The 16,486-nt window shown below is 38.0% G+C and overlaps 1 protein-coding gene across 2 annotated transcripts in view; it reads left to right on the top strand.

Annotated features, from left to right (window-relative positions):
* The window catches only part of LOC120788575 (cell migration inducing hyaluronidase 1), a 174,579-nt gene that overhangs the window by 60,383 nt on the left and 97,710 nt on the right, over window positions 1-16,486 (top strand). For both annotated transcript variants that reach the window (XM_040124443.1, XM_040124452.1), the window contains one exon: window positions 11,198-11,383. In XM_040124443.1, coding sequence (XP_039980377.1) covers window positions 11,299-11,383 — 85 coding nt within the window. In that variant the 5' untranslated portion in view covers window positions 11,198-11,298. The remainder of the gene's footprint in view (window positions 1-11,197; window positions 11,384-16,486) is intronic.

The following is a 16,486-nucleotide window of genomic DNA, read 5'->3' as shown; positions in this document are numbered from 1 at the left end:
CTATCATCAGACATGACCGTTCATGTTGGGCAGTTCTGAAAAAACTCTGGTTTAAATTCAATAATGTTTCTGAGGAAGTTTTACCTTCTCAATATCTACTCATGCCTTTTTAGGCAAAGATTGTAGTTATGGAAAATAAACTATGCTTAGGGTATGGTTGGGACACGGCAACTAAAAACCTGGTTAAGTTTATGGAAGCACTGTCGTTACCAAGAAGGTGAACATTAAATGCAGGTCTGTGACAGACTTCAAGCTCCACAGCTTTCCTTTCTGTAATGCTGAAAAAAGGGGCACACAATTAGCGTGTCCCTTATGCAGTAGTGTGTGACACACAAGTATTGTGTCTGCACGGACACTGTACGTTGGCATTAAATGTAAATCTTGAGGTGTGGCACTGTGCAATGTAGACACACTCTCCATTGGGTGATGTCTCAGAGCAGTTCCTTTTTTTCTCTGTCGGAAGGTGTGCTCATCAGTGCAGTCAGCTTTGCTTGGAACAAAAGCCTGTGTAGTCTCTCGGTCCTCCATGGTTTTACTGTCCGTTCCTGACTGTGTGATTATGTCCATTTCTGTTGTCTTTGAGGAGGGCATATTGTCTAAAATGAAAGCCAGAGCCATTATATTGCTCTAGCTCCAGTGCAGACAGAAATGAAAAATATTTGAATGTAGGCCTTTAATAGATTAAAAAGTAAGTAGCTTTGTACCAATTTTAGCCACATTAATATATTTTGTTTTATCTTCAGTGTTGAATACCTCACCACTTCAATGGTATAATCTCCCCTGTCCTCACAGACAGTTCTTTTGATTCCCTGTATTGTTTTTGATCTTCTTGCATTATTCTTCTCCCTACTCAGCATCTTGACAGCAACACTGACACACTGAAGGTACTTTCAAACAGTCAGGAGAAAAAAAGAAAATATATCCTGTAAAGCAACCCCCCCAACACTAATATCAAATAAGTTTCATCATTGCATGTATTTCAGTTTCATCACACTTACATTTTCAGATGCTGTAATCTCTGTGCTGTGCAGGCATCGCATAGCGTGGCTGCAGGGCTCACCGAGAATCACACTCCATGCTGTTGTTGATGCTATACTGCCAGCTTTAATGAGGTCATTTCTCCCCTTCCTCCTCTTTAATGTAACTCTTGAGAGATTTCATCATTCCATTGCAGCGACAGAGGGATTAGTGAGAGACAGAAAGCTGAAAGGGGAGCAAGTTGGCCTGTCAGTCAGTCTCAAATCTCATCTTGCTGCCTCTGATCTTACCTTGTAGCCTGTAGGTGTCTAAGACCTCTGTTGTGTTCTACACTAAAAATTATGCCTAATTCCATGTATTCCAATGAAACAGTTTTAATTTGATAGAGACAAACCACATGTAAAAAAAAAAAACCTTTTTTTTTTTTAATCTTATCAAGATCATTTTTTCAGGAGAAACAGCGAGGCAGCCACACAACAGGCATAAACAAAAAAGAGACGTTCGTCCCTCAACCGTTTCAGTAAATCCCCAAAAGTAACGTGTTCACGTTCAAATGTCAAAGCCCTCTTGTGGCTGTAGCATTTATGTCTCTTTTCCGGTGGGAGCAAAGGATGAAATCCGGTGACTTGTTTTTGACTCAGAGGCAGGAGGCATTGGATTGGGTTGGATGGATGGGCCAAGAAAACATCGGACTTTAACATAGGAGAGAGCAGGTTGTTCCCGGTTTCTTACTGACGTCCGATGGTTGTTATTTAACCATGATGACAAAGTTCCCCTAGCCAAAATGAAGGTTTAATCCTTTCCTAAACGAAAATTCCTTTCTCGAATGAACGATTTCAAATCACTGTGAAAACTGCCTGGCTTTATTTGACTCACTCTGGCAGTTACCGAGACTTTAGAAATACTGTCGTCTATAAGTAAAGCAACGTTAGCTTCCCTGTCAACGACTTTAGCACCAGTGGTTTTTAACTAGATGTAATCCACATCTAACTGGTGTTAACTTGACATTTGCCTATAATGGTATCATCACACAATTTTACACACTGAAGTTTCTTCCGAGAATGGGAAATACTGAATCATGCGTTTCTGTTGTGTTAACCAAACTATTATTGAACCTACAGACCATGTTAAACTTGTGACACATGGCTTTTGTCTTCTTTTTGCCCAGACTAGACCCCACATGTTTTGTATTGTCTGTGTGTATGTGTGTGAGCATGCACCAATAAATAGACCTGTATATTGTTGTGTGTGTATAAAGCAGACAGTATGACAGGCAGTACCTCCAGTGAGGTTCCCTCTATGTTACTGTGTGTGTGTTTGTGTGTGTGTGTGTGTGTGTGTGTGTGTGTGTGTGTGTGTGTGTGTGTGTGTGTGTGTGTGTGTGTGTGTGTGTGTGTGTGTGTGTGTGTTTGTTGTGTGCATTCTTGTGTGACAGTGTGCATTCGTCTGTGTCTCGCCATACGTTTTCATGCTCATGCTAACCTTGTTAAGTGTGCCTGCATCAGGTTGAGGACAGCATGTTCAGTGTGTGACCAAATGTTATTTTCCTGCAACCATATCCAGACTGCTCTGCAGGAAAGAGAAACACTCATACACACACGCACACACACACACTAAGAACACACACACACACACATATATACCTGAACAACCCCCTCCTGTCTGTCGGCATGTGTGTGGCGGCTGGACTGTTATCAAAACTGGCTGACTGGCTGTCGAGTGATTCGTATTACCCGTTGTCACTGCTAGTCTCGGGTTGTTGCTAATAATATACATATTTTTAGCACTGTGGGCTGAGTTGCTTTGTTTGTGTCTGTGTGTGCTTTAGGGCTGGCCCAAGCTTTGGCGGGGCCCTAAGTGCATTATTGCCATCAAGACTTTTTTCGCAATTGTCATAACTTGTAGCAAAAAATGGCTCTAGTGGAATAACAAATGTAGTCTACTGAGAGATAACGCAACAAGCCAGACTACATGAAGATCTTAGTTTAAAGTGATCTTCTCAATTAAATTTTTTTAAGGAAAGAAAAGAAATATGCCTGATAAAAGTTAAGCAGTATTACAAAATAAAAAAAAGGAAATTATGACAAACAAAACATGTACAAAGGAAAAATAGGGATCAAATTCTAGTTAGGGCCCCAGCAAATGAGGGGATTGATCACCAAAGACAAATGAAAATGTTCCAGCAGCAGGGAATTAAAGAGCATTAAAATTGTATAAGTTAGTAAATTAATGCATTATTTACATAACATAATATAGAATAAGAGGCATGGTAGATGGTACCACAGTACAATTTACTAACAAACGATAAATTGTACTCAAGTATCAGAAATAAAATGACAAAGAAATTAGCACTTGTTAATAGCTTGCTGCCACTGGTGTGTGTTCGTGTGTGAATGGGTGAATGAGAGGCAAATTGTTAAGCTCTTTGGACTAATGTGTTTTATAAATACAGTCCACTGTATATAATTTGTATAATAAAGGTTAAAAAAAGTTTTTTAAAAAAAGGTGAAATTAAAAATTGCACATGAATTAATGGACTTGGGCAAATGGGATGAAGAGTTGCATTTATATTAATCTAACAAAGAAACCATTATGTCAAAATTAATCAGGGTTAATTGCGTCAATGAAAACTATGGCAAAAAATATTCGTTCACGACCTATTTTTCAAAATGAAAGCAAGACTAAATCTAAATCAAAGGTAAGCTTTGAAAATGAGAACTATGACAGAATGTATTACATTTTTCTTCTTAAACTAAACCCAGAAAATGAACAGTATTTCAGTGAACAAGTGAGTGAATCCAGCTTCTGAATGACTCACTGCTCCACAGTGAACAGCACAGGTAGCTGCAGCAGTGCTAGGTTAGCAGGAAAAACAGTACTAGATTAGACAGAGTCGTTCTGTTCAAACAGAGTTTGAAAATGCTAACTGGATTTACTGAGGTGAGTCAGTCTGTACTACTGCAGAGCAGGGTGACTTGGACACCTTGTGAGAGACACCTGTAACCATGGTACTGTACACAAAGATGGCGACGGCTGTAAGCTCATAATGCTCTGAAGACATAACCATTCTAAGTGTATGACAAAAATGAGAGTAACATGTCAGTGACGAAAACTACACTTAAATCTCTATAGACTAGACTAAAACTAACAAGAATCAAATGACTAAAATTTGATCTAAAAAATCTAAAACTAAATGAACATCAGGTGCAAAAAATTAATACTGAAATGAGTTATCATGCTTTCGATAATAATAATGGTTGTATAACAAAAAAAACTCCAGTAAAAATACTTTGGGCAGATGGATCTAAATTTCTGCACTGACAATGTACTAACCCTGCTGGAAATCATATTTAGTTTATTGATAGAGACCTATCATGTTATATTTGCACCTTTACTACAAAAAAAGCAGAGGGAAAAAAAATTTAATGATTTTTTTTTTTTAACCTGAAAAACATGCAGAGGAGGTGGCAGTAGATTTTTTCCACAACTGAGTAGTGTGTACACTACAGGCATCAACAGCCTCCGTCGATAGGACAGGGCAGCCTGTATCTAGATTGAACAAGGGTGCCCTTGTCACTGCTCTAGTGACCCTTAATAGTTGTTTGTGGGTCTGCACAGAGGGGTTAGGATATGCAGGGATAGCGTGAGCATCAGTACTGGCTCCACACATCTGGTGAAGCTCACTGGCAGGTGAGAGAAGTGGACTACTGAAACAACACAGTGATGGTAACTACATCCCATCATCTGGGATATCTGACTTTCCCACTTTCAGTGGAATGCAGTATAAGCCTATTAAAATCTTTAGCAATGGCATGTCATTCCTGAGGCCGTAATGGGATTGCCTTCCTGTAGACGAGACAGGGATCAAAACATTTATTCAGACAAAAATGTACTTGGAAAAAGTTTGTGTGTGTGAAGTCAGCAGATTTTCTTCACCTCCATATGGCCAGTGTTTAGCTAGACCTCAAAGAGAGCTGCTGCTAATGCAGCTAACAGAGCTCCACCTAACACTTCCCTAGAAGTATATTATTACACACTATTCATAGAGTTAATGCTTGTTTCTGCAAGACATTGATTCAAAGTTTTTGTTACCGTGGAAGTCATAAAAACATCTTTGAAATTATCCTGCACCCTCAGTTAACTTGCTGTTAAATGTGTTTGCGTGTGTGTTGCTGTGTTACTATATGTGCGGCCGGCAGTGTGGTTCAGTAGGCGAAAGTGGCATTTCTCTCAGAAGTTCATTTTTTAGGAAGTGTGTGTGAGCGTTGTCAGAGCAGTGCCAGCTTGTGTTCGAAATTTCACAGTCGCTCTGAGCTCATAAAGTGTCCAATAACCAGCAGGGCCTGGAGGCACATAAGCTACTGTAAAGCTTCAGCCCTGTGTGTTAATTCTTAATAAATCTGAATTTACAATGGATTTCACAATGCTACTGTTTTTTCTACACCATAGTATACTGAAGAATTTCACTGTTTTGGAATATGACACCGTCAGAGATGTAATTTCTCTACATGAACACACACACAAATGCGTGTGAATGTGTGTACTCTAAGTCAGTAGCTTGAGAGCTGAAGGTGAAAAGCAGAGGATGTGAATGGGAAGTTATCCGTCCCTACTGGCAGTGTGAGCCCCCTGCTATGGACTGGAGCAGGGAGACTTGAGAGCAGACATTGGCCACAATAGGAAAGCCAGCGTCATGACTGAAAGCTGTTCTCCATTGCCTTTCAGATTGCGGTGATGTCCACACCAAGTTGGATGAATTTGAAATCTTGCATGTGAAACTGGATTTCATCCCTGCTATTAATTTTTGATCATTTTCTAAAATCCCCTCTGAAACACCAGAGCAAGACAAGAAAACCAGAATATATTCTTCCTCCTCCTTTTGTTTGGCAAAATATCAGTTGTTAAGGAGTGTGTTCTAATGGGTAGACTGCTTTGAAAGACTGTACTTTGACATATAGCTAGAGATAACAGAACTTCTCTTGTGTTGCCTCTGAGTCTCTATGATTACTTTTATGGGGATTCAGCACAACTGAAAACACAATGACAAGTTTTGACATTGAATTATCTCTCTGTTTATTGTTTCAGAGAATAAGACAGTTGTTTGATTAAGGCTCATAAAAAGTCATATACTAACCAAAGTTAATACTAATTCCTGGTCAGGTAAATTTAGAACTTTGATAAAATCTTGAATTTATACTCTTAGTCTTCTGACAGTATTAGCATAAATATATTTCAAGGATGGCATATCTATGATCTTATTGAGTATATTAACATACTAAATGGCCTCTTAAAGCATGACTATACTATGTTTTAACAAACAGACTACACAAGTAAACATTTAAACAGTTAATGCAGTTATAAAATAGATCCTTGTCAAATTGAGTGTAATAAGGGTTTTGCTGCTATGTCCTTACTTGGTCAGGTATGACCAGTAATTTATGGTTACTAAGGTTAGTGATTGTTAGCAAGCCTTACATAAATATTGTTCTGTTACTGACATCACTGAGTCAGTTCGCTAACCTTATGACTCTTCTCTACTTGTGCTACTGCTAAGCAATATTTTTTATTTCAAAAGATTGTCCTGTAATTGATTCTTTTGGCTGCAGTGACCTCTGTTCAGCAAAAGTTACTTTAAATTTGACTCAAGTACTCAACCATATTTGGGAAGACTATCATAAGAAGGGCAGTAGCTATGAGCAAGAGCACTTTGAAACAGCATTTATACCACCATGTGGGGCAATAAAATTTACAAATAACAATTATTTTCATCAGGGTTTAATTTTCTAGTTATTTTCTTGGCTAACTGAGTAAAAAATGCACAATTTTCCAAAGCCCTGGACTCCACATCTTTGTCTCTGTTAATCATCATAACATCTCTTCTCCACCATATATTGGTAATTACAGGACCGTAAAACAAATACACAGCATTTACCTCATGAAGAGGTTAGGTATAGGCAATTTAGACAATGTGTTGAGAGAGGGATTTGGTCATGGATAAATAAGAAAAAACTTAGCTGAAGTCAAAAAAACATACATCTAAGCTGAAAACCTATTGATATGAGTTTGGAACAGAACCTGTTAGTGTTGAATATAAATGCATCTGTTAATCCAATTTATGGACAATTTGGCAGAAAATGGATACGTTTGACTGCCTAGCTACATCCTTAAGCTTTTCCTTACGCATCCTGGGACATTCCCAGGCTGGAAGGGATATGTCATCTGTCCAGTCTGTCCTGGGTCTACCCCATGGTGCAATTTTTATTCACCATCACTGACCGTACCTACTGTCGCCACTCGATACATAAAGTGGGCATAAAGTGGATGAGCAGATTGTCTGCTTTAGAAAGTTACAAAAATTGTCGAACACTGCTTCAAATGCAATGTCAGACGCCATTAAACAATTCAAAAAGTACTTTTTCTTGATGTCTTAGATCACTAAAAAAAAATTAAGCTCAAAGTTCATCGTTAAAATATAATAATATGTTTCTTGTTATCTATAGTTGTCTGGATATTTGTTTTTCTCTTATTGAGTTTTTTAGGTTTCCATGATTAAAAGACCAACAGTATGTTTTCACTACAATGGTCAAAAATGTATAGTGTATTCCTCTGAGGCTGCACTGAAAACTGTGAGCCTGAAACACATGCATTGAACCAGTTTTCACTGCCAAATCAGGAGCCTTTTGGCCCTGATAAGGAAACCCGTGAGCCAACACATGGGACAATCACATTCATAATGCATCAATGGAAATACCAGCACAGGTACCTCGAAAACAGCCTTGTAATCATTCTCACATTTGCTTCCACACCACCAAATGTATGGGTAACTCCAGTTCCTCTTGGAATTTACAAAATCTAGATCTCAGTCGTAGAAATAAATGCAGTCTAACAATCACTGCACTAAAGGTTCAAAGTGTTTCACATTCATCAATGTACAAAATCAGTGGTTACTTTGGACATTTAGCAGCTTTATAAAACATAAATCCATAAACCTGGTCAAACTAAAAATATACCTAATAATTTTTTACGATGAGAATATCTAAAGTGGATCTGAAATTGCATCATGTTTTGATGGCACAACACAATTGTGATATCTGAAGTTTGTTTTTGTTCTTTCAGGATCATCCCGTGACATGTTGCTGTTTTGTCGCCATACTGAGGTGCTGATGATCTACGTCATATTTTCTTCATTCATTAATTAATTAGGAAACGGAAGCAGTCGGTTTAGATTTTCCAGCTGGCAGCCATGTTTTTGATGGAATAAACATTTATCCATGAGAATGGTCTGATGTCTCTTGTTTGTTTTTCACATCGTACACAGTATCATAGTGTGTTATTTTTCAGTTACTGAGAGCAAGGTGATATTTAAGTCTTACTTATTTTATCTAACACGAGATTTTAGGGACAGACCACAGTTTATTACTACTTGCTCTTTATACTCATCAAGATAATGATTTAGACCTGGGAATTCACCATATTTTTCTGTGGGGAGCAGAGTGAGCAAAGTACAGAATACTACCATTTACGTACATTCTCTGATCTCTGGCAGATAGGCATCTACAATCATCTGTTTTATTACCTCCACCAAGGAGGTTAAAAAGTCACTCGTGTCTCTTTGTTGGTTTGTTTGTTCATTTGTCAGCAGGATTTATGCAAAAAGTACTGAGCCAATTTGCACCGAACTTGGTGGTAAGATGGGGCATGGGCCCGGAAAGGATTCTTTAAATTTTGGGGTAGATACGGATCATTTACTATGAATTTTCCCTCTTTAGTCTGGAGTATGTTAACACTGGCCTTGGTGGAGTAATGCGCTCTATTAAAAAAACATTTGCTAGTTTGATCTGATTTAGTCTCGAGGACAGAATGAGAGATATGGTATTTGTTGTTTAGTGTATAATTGTTTACAGCCTGCACTGTCCATGTAGTAATAGTAGTGCTCTGTAAAACTTATGATGACAACAGTTCTCTTACCACAATCACTAAGTTGGACAGTTTTGATGAATGAAAATATCGTGAAATTAAACTAGTTTTCCAAGAGGCTGTGGTTTCCTGTAGGGCCCAGACTGCTCGAAACCTCTCCACCATCAGAATTCCTCTTTAAACAGAAGATTTATAAAGATTTATAATATAATTAAATAAACGCAGTGATTTGAAATGATAATTTTGCTGCTAAAGTCTTAAAATCTATGGTAACTGTGACCACCACAAGTTACGTATTTGCTAAAACAGGCACTTTGCCAGCAAAAAGAAATGGAATATTTCATTTTCTTTGGTTTCCGCTAAAGCTCAGGGATTAATCTGCCGCTAGACGAGATGATCATATGACTCCAATCTGCAGAGGAGATTACCTTGGTGAAATGTCTCCCAGTGATTATTATACTGATGTGACCTGTGAGTGTGCACACATACAGTACATATACACACAGCCAGATCGACATATGCACACACTTGACTTAAAGAGTAGATGTCTGGACAGAGATCAAATGTGTTGGCAAGAATCAGAGAGGGACAAGCAGCATTAGCAGCATTAGCAGCATAAAGTCCAGCAAACAAACTGAATTAAATATAAGGCACAGTCTGGCTCATTAAGTCAGCACTAGTGTGAACAGTGTAACTACATGCATGGTAAATAGGCCAGTGTACTACAGCTGACTGCACAGGGAAACTCCCTCAGACCCTGTCACCCATTGTCACAGCAAGCTAATTAAATGATAAAATAAATTAGGATTAATTATTATAGTTTTCCTTAAGCCCACAGCCTCTCACAGAGCTCTCCACATGGCATCATGAGCTAATTAAATCTAATCAAAGCCGGCATCGGGATGCTGCATAGTTCACAGCGATTTAGCCAGTTTTCTGAAGGTCATGCAATGGCTGGAGAATCTCCACAAAACAGGACAACATTTCCTGAATTAATCTGCAGTAAACATTGTTGTCATTAAATGAGTAAATGAGTAACTATAAATGCAAAATGTGTTTTACAGATTTTTTTATATTTAAATTTTTATGCTTGTAAGAGACTCATGCTTGACTGCAAGGCTGTAGTCAAGACAACTTGTATTAAGTGTTGTCTTCAAGTCGAGACGACACCAAGTCCAAACAGACTCAAGACTAAGTCAGAACTGAGACCAAAATAACAAAATGTGTCCTTTCAATATTCTTTACTCCTGTTATCTTACTGCTGTTCATAGTAAGGCTCGACTGTGATGTAACGTCACTCAAAATGGTTTTTTGAATTTAGAAAATTTTGAAATTTGACAGGAATAGGAAATGATGTAAATCTGTTGCATTATTTGCTAAAATTGTGGTTACAACAAAAAGATAGAATTATATTAGAAGTGAACACTCTTGTATGATGTTGAAAGCTAACTATAAAAGTGTAATATCTTTCCACTCATATTACATACAAGTCACACATCTAAAATGAGGATGGTCTGTTGTTACTGTACATGGAAAAGACGCAATGGGAAATCAGCATTACCTGTACTTGTTCATGACAGTGCAGAGTAGTGCAGATGATACTGATGACTTTTGCATCTCTGTGGTGAGATGACAGCTAATTGACCACAGAACGGCCTCTCCGGTCTGGTATGAGAGACTAGAAAGGCAAAAAACACAATACGACACAACACAGACTGAACTCAAGACTGTAATTGGCAAGCCAGAAGGTGTTGGGAAATTTGAAGCCTAGCAAAGACTATTTGTAAGTTAAACCCGATAGCCCTATTCTGTCATTAAAAAGTCACCTTGCCAAGATTTTGGTATAATTTTAAGATGGTGTTTTACAGTTCTGGAAACTCTGAAAGCGAGATGAGGGTTGTCCATATTTTGTCGTAACAGACTGCTATCAAGTTATATGGTCACTAGTACAGTAGTTAAAGGTACAGTACTTAAAGGCCACTGACAAACAAGGTCAAAGTTGAAAAGGCCAAATATCAAAATAACAAAACAGTTATGTACACTTTTGGCCAACCTGTGTGATGTTGCTGTGGTTAGGTATGTGTCTCCCTACATAAAGTAATATCTGCTGTCATAATCTCTTAGAAGATAGACCTAAAACCAGCAATTAAAGCTACTGTTCTGAAAGACTCATCCATTGTGTGACATGGCTGTCCAGAAATATGACAGCCCACTTGCCACACTTGTACACCAGGGAGTCCTTCAGAATTTTCTATTTCTACATGTCCTGCTGATTTTTCTGCATTTCAATATGATTTCCTAGGTGCCCCAGGTGGCCTCCCTCTGTGCACTTGGCACTTCCCACTCTGAAACCTCATCTGAAGCCCACTGGGAGGTCTGACGCAACCTTTGAAGGCATCAAGTATGAAGTTGGTCAGCTACAGGCTGAGAGAGATGAAGACATGTGCCATGTTCCTCGCAGCTCTGCTGCTCCCCAGCATCCAAGCAGGTGAGTTAAGGACATTTTTTTTTATTTTTTATATATCATCAGTTCATCAGTCAGTAATCAGATTCTGCCATCCTATAAATTTCAGGAATATCAAACTGATTCACATTACTCAGTGTCTAGAAAACAAAATGAAAAGAACGGGTAAAATGACAAAGAAAGCAAGAGAAAAATTTTAGCCAAAACTTCCATTTCATAACGTTGTTCTTCAAATAAAGTGAAAAGACTGCATTTCAACAAGATATGGATGAAAATCCAGCTTTTTAAATAACAGCGTAATATAACTGGGGCAAACTGAGCCACTGAATTACTCATGTGGGAGAAGTTTATTGCTCTCAGCATGTAAACGTGGAAGCTCATCTCTGAACATGCTCAGTGGCATCTGCCTGTCACAGAACGACTAGGTTGAAAGTGCAATTGGACATAAAGAGATTAACTACACCAGCCATTGTCATTGTAGTGACAAAAAAAACCCAACACAAATTGCAACATTATGGCTCTTTTATGTTTTTTTTTAAGTCCAACTGATCACAAAATAAAATCCTTTTTTGGAGATAAAACCATGTGTTAGCAATTTTTAAATGTAGTTTTAACAGTGTGAGTGTGTTTGTTTGACAGCTTAAAGTTTGGCTTCAGTCTTACTGCTCTATCAGCATAACTTTGTGTTGCAGCAGTCAGCTAAAAATACTGTAGAACTGTACACATCCTGTCCAGGCCCTAACAGCAGATAGACTAAGTTGGATTAGATGGTACACATATTGGACCATTTACTTTAGCAGCTTAAGAGCCACATTTTTTTCTCAGGAGTTGGTGGAGACCAAACCAGAGCTGAAAGGAGAGTGAATATTGGACTTACATTCTTCAGGTGAACACAAACAAAACAAATGAATGCTAATGTTTCTCTATGTCTACGGAATGGGTAAATGGGCAACTGTGTGTTGACACATTTACCACATGAGATGATAATTCCAGTTTTGTTTTACAATTTGTTGCACTGCCCCCCCAAAAAAGAAAAAAAAAATCCATGGAAAGACTAAAGCAGCTGTGTCTGCCTCTTTGTGACTCTGTCTGTGGCACTCACACCCAAGCTCATTGGTTCATACTGAAGACATAAATCTGACATAAAGACATAAAAATGGCTCACAACATTACAACAGGACATTAAGAAAAATATAGAATATCATCAGACTTATCTTTTAATAGACAGCACAGGACAGATAATGTACAAAGTAGATCTTTATGCTGTAGCAGAAAAAAAAAAAAAAATTCAGTTAGACTTAAATTGTTTTTGGACAACAATGAAGCTCTAAGCCAAAGTGGAATAAGTTATTGTATATCAGGCTCTGGGTGCACAGACAATACTTCGTAGCTTACATTTGTTGTTGGTTTTGGTCTTTAATAGGATTTACTGATAACAGTAAAAAGACATCCTGTCTTGTTACTTTGTGTTTTTTTTCATCGCTGCACATTATTTCAGTCTATAATCTGCAATGAAGTGTACCCAAATGTAACGCCTGTAGCATCTGCTTCATATGTAAGCAACAGCAGTTGTCAAGAACTATGATGGATTAGTCCCTGAAACACCCTGACTGCGGGATGTTGATGTGATGTTGGAACTAAAGCCCTGTAGCTGTCACAGTTGAACGCTCTAGAAAAATCAAGCAAGTGGAACTTGAGTCAAGATTTTTTTGTCAAAACAAAAACATATTTTCTCACTTACCCCAATGCAATCTGGTTCCAGAAACAGTGTCTCTGTTACTCTGGAAAATCTAAAGAACACACTGTTATTTCTTGTTAAAAGGTAATTCCAGTTAAAACGTGAGGTCAAGGATCTTCTATGCTGTGATTCCCACAACTTCCGTTGTACTCAGGTGGTGTCAGAAATCAGAAATATCAATAACTCTGCACCTAAAATATGTTTATATGCTACTAATTTGTAACAATGAATTTAGAAACAAACATAATGCTGCCCAAATTGTATGTATACTGATGTGTGTGTGTGTCTGTATATACAGATATAGATATATATCTATATCTGTATATTATATATATATATATATATACACATACATAATTTGTAATTAATTGGTTTCCCCACAATATCTGCCCATGGCAGCTAGGCCATGATTAACATTCTTATAATTATCTTTAGGTAACTCTAAGTAGTTGGTTAAGGTTAGGAATTGGTGGTGTTGGTTAAATATTTAAAAGGCAACAGTGACAAGAAGCACAGACGAGATGCATTTCCTTTGTTGACATTTAATCAAAACCCTGGTATTTCCCTAACCTCAAGAGTGTTTTTGTCACCTAAACCTAACCATATGCAGGACCCAGGATAACCTGTACCTTGCACAAACACTAATTACACAGACCACTGCTTGCATGCATTAGAAGCACTTCCTTCACAGGAAAAAATGTAGTCACTGAACATAATCCAGACAGCAATATGTTTCCCTTAAAAAATATCGGTAGTATATAAACATACTTTGTAGGTGACGGGGTTGCTGCAATCATAAAGATACAAATCGTTCACAGGGTCTCTCTTGCATAAATGCTCTCTGTGCCTGTACAGCACCATGAACAAATGCATGCTTGCCAACATAATCTCTACTGTGTGCCACACAGTGGCACTGCTACACCTGCTTCGGCAAACTTTGCTCCTAATTAGCAGCTTTATCCATGAAAACAGATATAAACCAAGTTCCAAAACTTAGTACCTTAGCACCATGTTGTACCCGAAACACTGAAAGTAAACAGAGTGAAGAAAATGCGTAACTTCCCAGGAAAATGTCCATCACAAAAAGAGGAAGTAAGTCTGTAAGTATACATACACATAGTTTTATAAAAATAAAACAGCACTATACTTCCTAGTAAAAAATAGATCATTGCCTTTTATAAGAATGTTCACAAATTAAAAAATATATTTTAGGAAAAGTAGAGGAAAAGATTGAAAATATAATATGTACTCTTCAAAATAAAAGTCTCTGCTTATACCCCCATAGGATTTTACAAGCATTTATAATGTCCAGCTCATAATTTAGCATAACAACTTGGTGCTACTACACGGGTAGCATATACTTTTTCACCAAAATGTACTAGGCATAACTATTTAATAGTACACAATATAATTTCTAGGAGATATCGTAAAAAGTGGACAAATAAAACCAACCACTTATGTTAAATGAGAAAAGAGGAAAATGAGAATGTGTTTTTTGTAATTTGGATAAACTGACCCTTTAAACTTAATGAATTCAATGGCTTCATTTTGGCTGTTTTTTTAAACAAATCAACATCATCAACCTTTTATAATCAACAGCAGGCAGTTGGCACAGGGTAGCAATGAAATACAGTATTCACCTGTAGTGTCAAGGCAATACCACTATCAGTTTAGGGATTTACAGATGAACAGGTGTTGAAGGATAGTAATCTCTGCATCAAATTCATTTCCCAGGACGGGAGGGGGAGCTTAAACAGCGGTGCAGTGTGAGAGAAAGAGAGAGAGAGAGAATAAGAGAAAGGTGGCACTGCTTTCACTGAGCTGAGCAGCAGGACTGGGTCATTTAGGGATTCTGAGTTCTATAACCAACACTTTGTGTCAAACCACAAACTCCTCACACACACACTGAAATATATGCACATATAACATAAACATATTAATATGAATAAACCCTCATGCATACTTACACACATGCTTAAGGAAACGCACACACTGCAGGCTTGTATTTGTCTGTATGTCTTGTGAGAAAATAGAATTCTTCTTCCGTGTAAACAGGCATCTAGCCAGATAACTGATCTTGGCCGCGCTCTGTGTGTGGGTTTTTGGAATAATGTTCATGGCGTTAGAAGCATTCTTCCACTATAAACTTAACACAAATCTCTACTTCTCTTCCCTTGGTTCTTTTATTGCAGCTTTATCGTGACTGCAAACAAAAGCTTTCAAAGACGTACGCAAATCTTTCTAATCACAAACACAAGAGCATCTCAATCTGAGACAAATTGGCTTTTCATTCGAGGCTTAGTAATGGGGCTACATCCCAATGAGAAGCTCAAACACAGAGGAATGCAATGACATCATGATTAAGGAGCATGAATGGAAGTAATATTATGAGATGTTTCCGTATGAATCAATGGTCATTTTGTTCCTCTCTGGCTAACTGATATAAAATAACAGTAAATTTAACCTCTCAGTCAAATTGGATTACATGCTCCTTTATGGGTGTAGGACATTGTCTCAACTCAAACAAGCTTGTTTTGTTAGTTCCTGAAATCTGACATTTGAAAATACAGAGTTTTTATCTGACCATCTTTGGTCTTATAGCATTTTCCTAAGTAAAGTCATCTGCTGTACAAGACGTGATGTGTTTTGATTGGAATAAACATAAAAATTGGAAAGTTAGCATGATGAGCGGGATCGGCCATGGATGAACATGAAGAAAAGAGGACTAATGTCAGGATCAGACCACATCACATTTGCATCTTTCAATATTGCTCTATTGCAATTTAGGTGATTATAGCAGCTTAAATTCCTGACTTAGTTGAGAGACGTCTGACAAGTAGAGCCCTGACAAAGTTGCAGGCAGGTTCATGACCAGCACAATATATAGACTATACATCAGAAGGGCAGACGGACTTATTATGGAGCACAGTATAGACATTGTCAAAGTATATGAGAAAAGCCAATTTTCTAATTCCACCATTCACATCTTGTAAGGCTTTCAAGGCAAATAATTGGTTTTCTTCCACTATAAGTCACAACACAGGATCAAATCACTAAATTTAATACTCGACATCCCCGTGTCTGTTGAATTGGGCCATTGTTGGGTGATATAATCTAGTCTGAGCACAAACTTCTTTAGCCGAAAAATCTCAAAATCCAAAGCTTGCCCAACTTTGATGTGTAGGTTATCTGTCGGAGGTGGAGTGCTGAAACAGTGCGGCAGTGAGGGCTTGGAACCAATGATGGACACAAAACTTAACAACAGGACTAACACCGCATCTACACAGGAGGCAGTGCATGAGCAGTATGTTAACAGAGCAGCAGCCTCAGTGCTCTGTGTGTATCTCTAAACGATGTGTTCAGGCACAGTACTAAGTTGCAGATCACCC

This window comes from Xiphias gladius, chromosome 1, assembly GCF_016859285.1.
Source record: "Xiphias gladius isolate SHS-SW01 ecotype Sanya breed wild chromosome 1, ASM1685928v1, whole genome shotgun sequence".
Classification (NCBI taxonomy): Eukaryota; Metazoa; Chordata; class Actinopteri; order Istiophoriformes; family Xiphiidae; genus Xiphias; species Xiphias gladius.
Note: the sequence above shows the minus strand (reverse complement) of the source record. Positions and strands in the feature narration are given on the sequence as shown.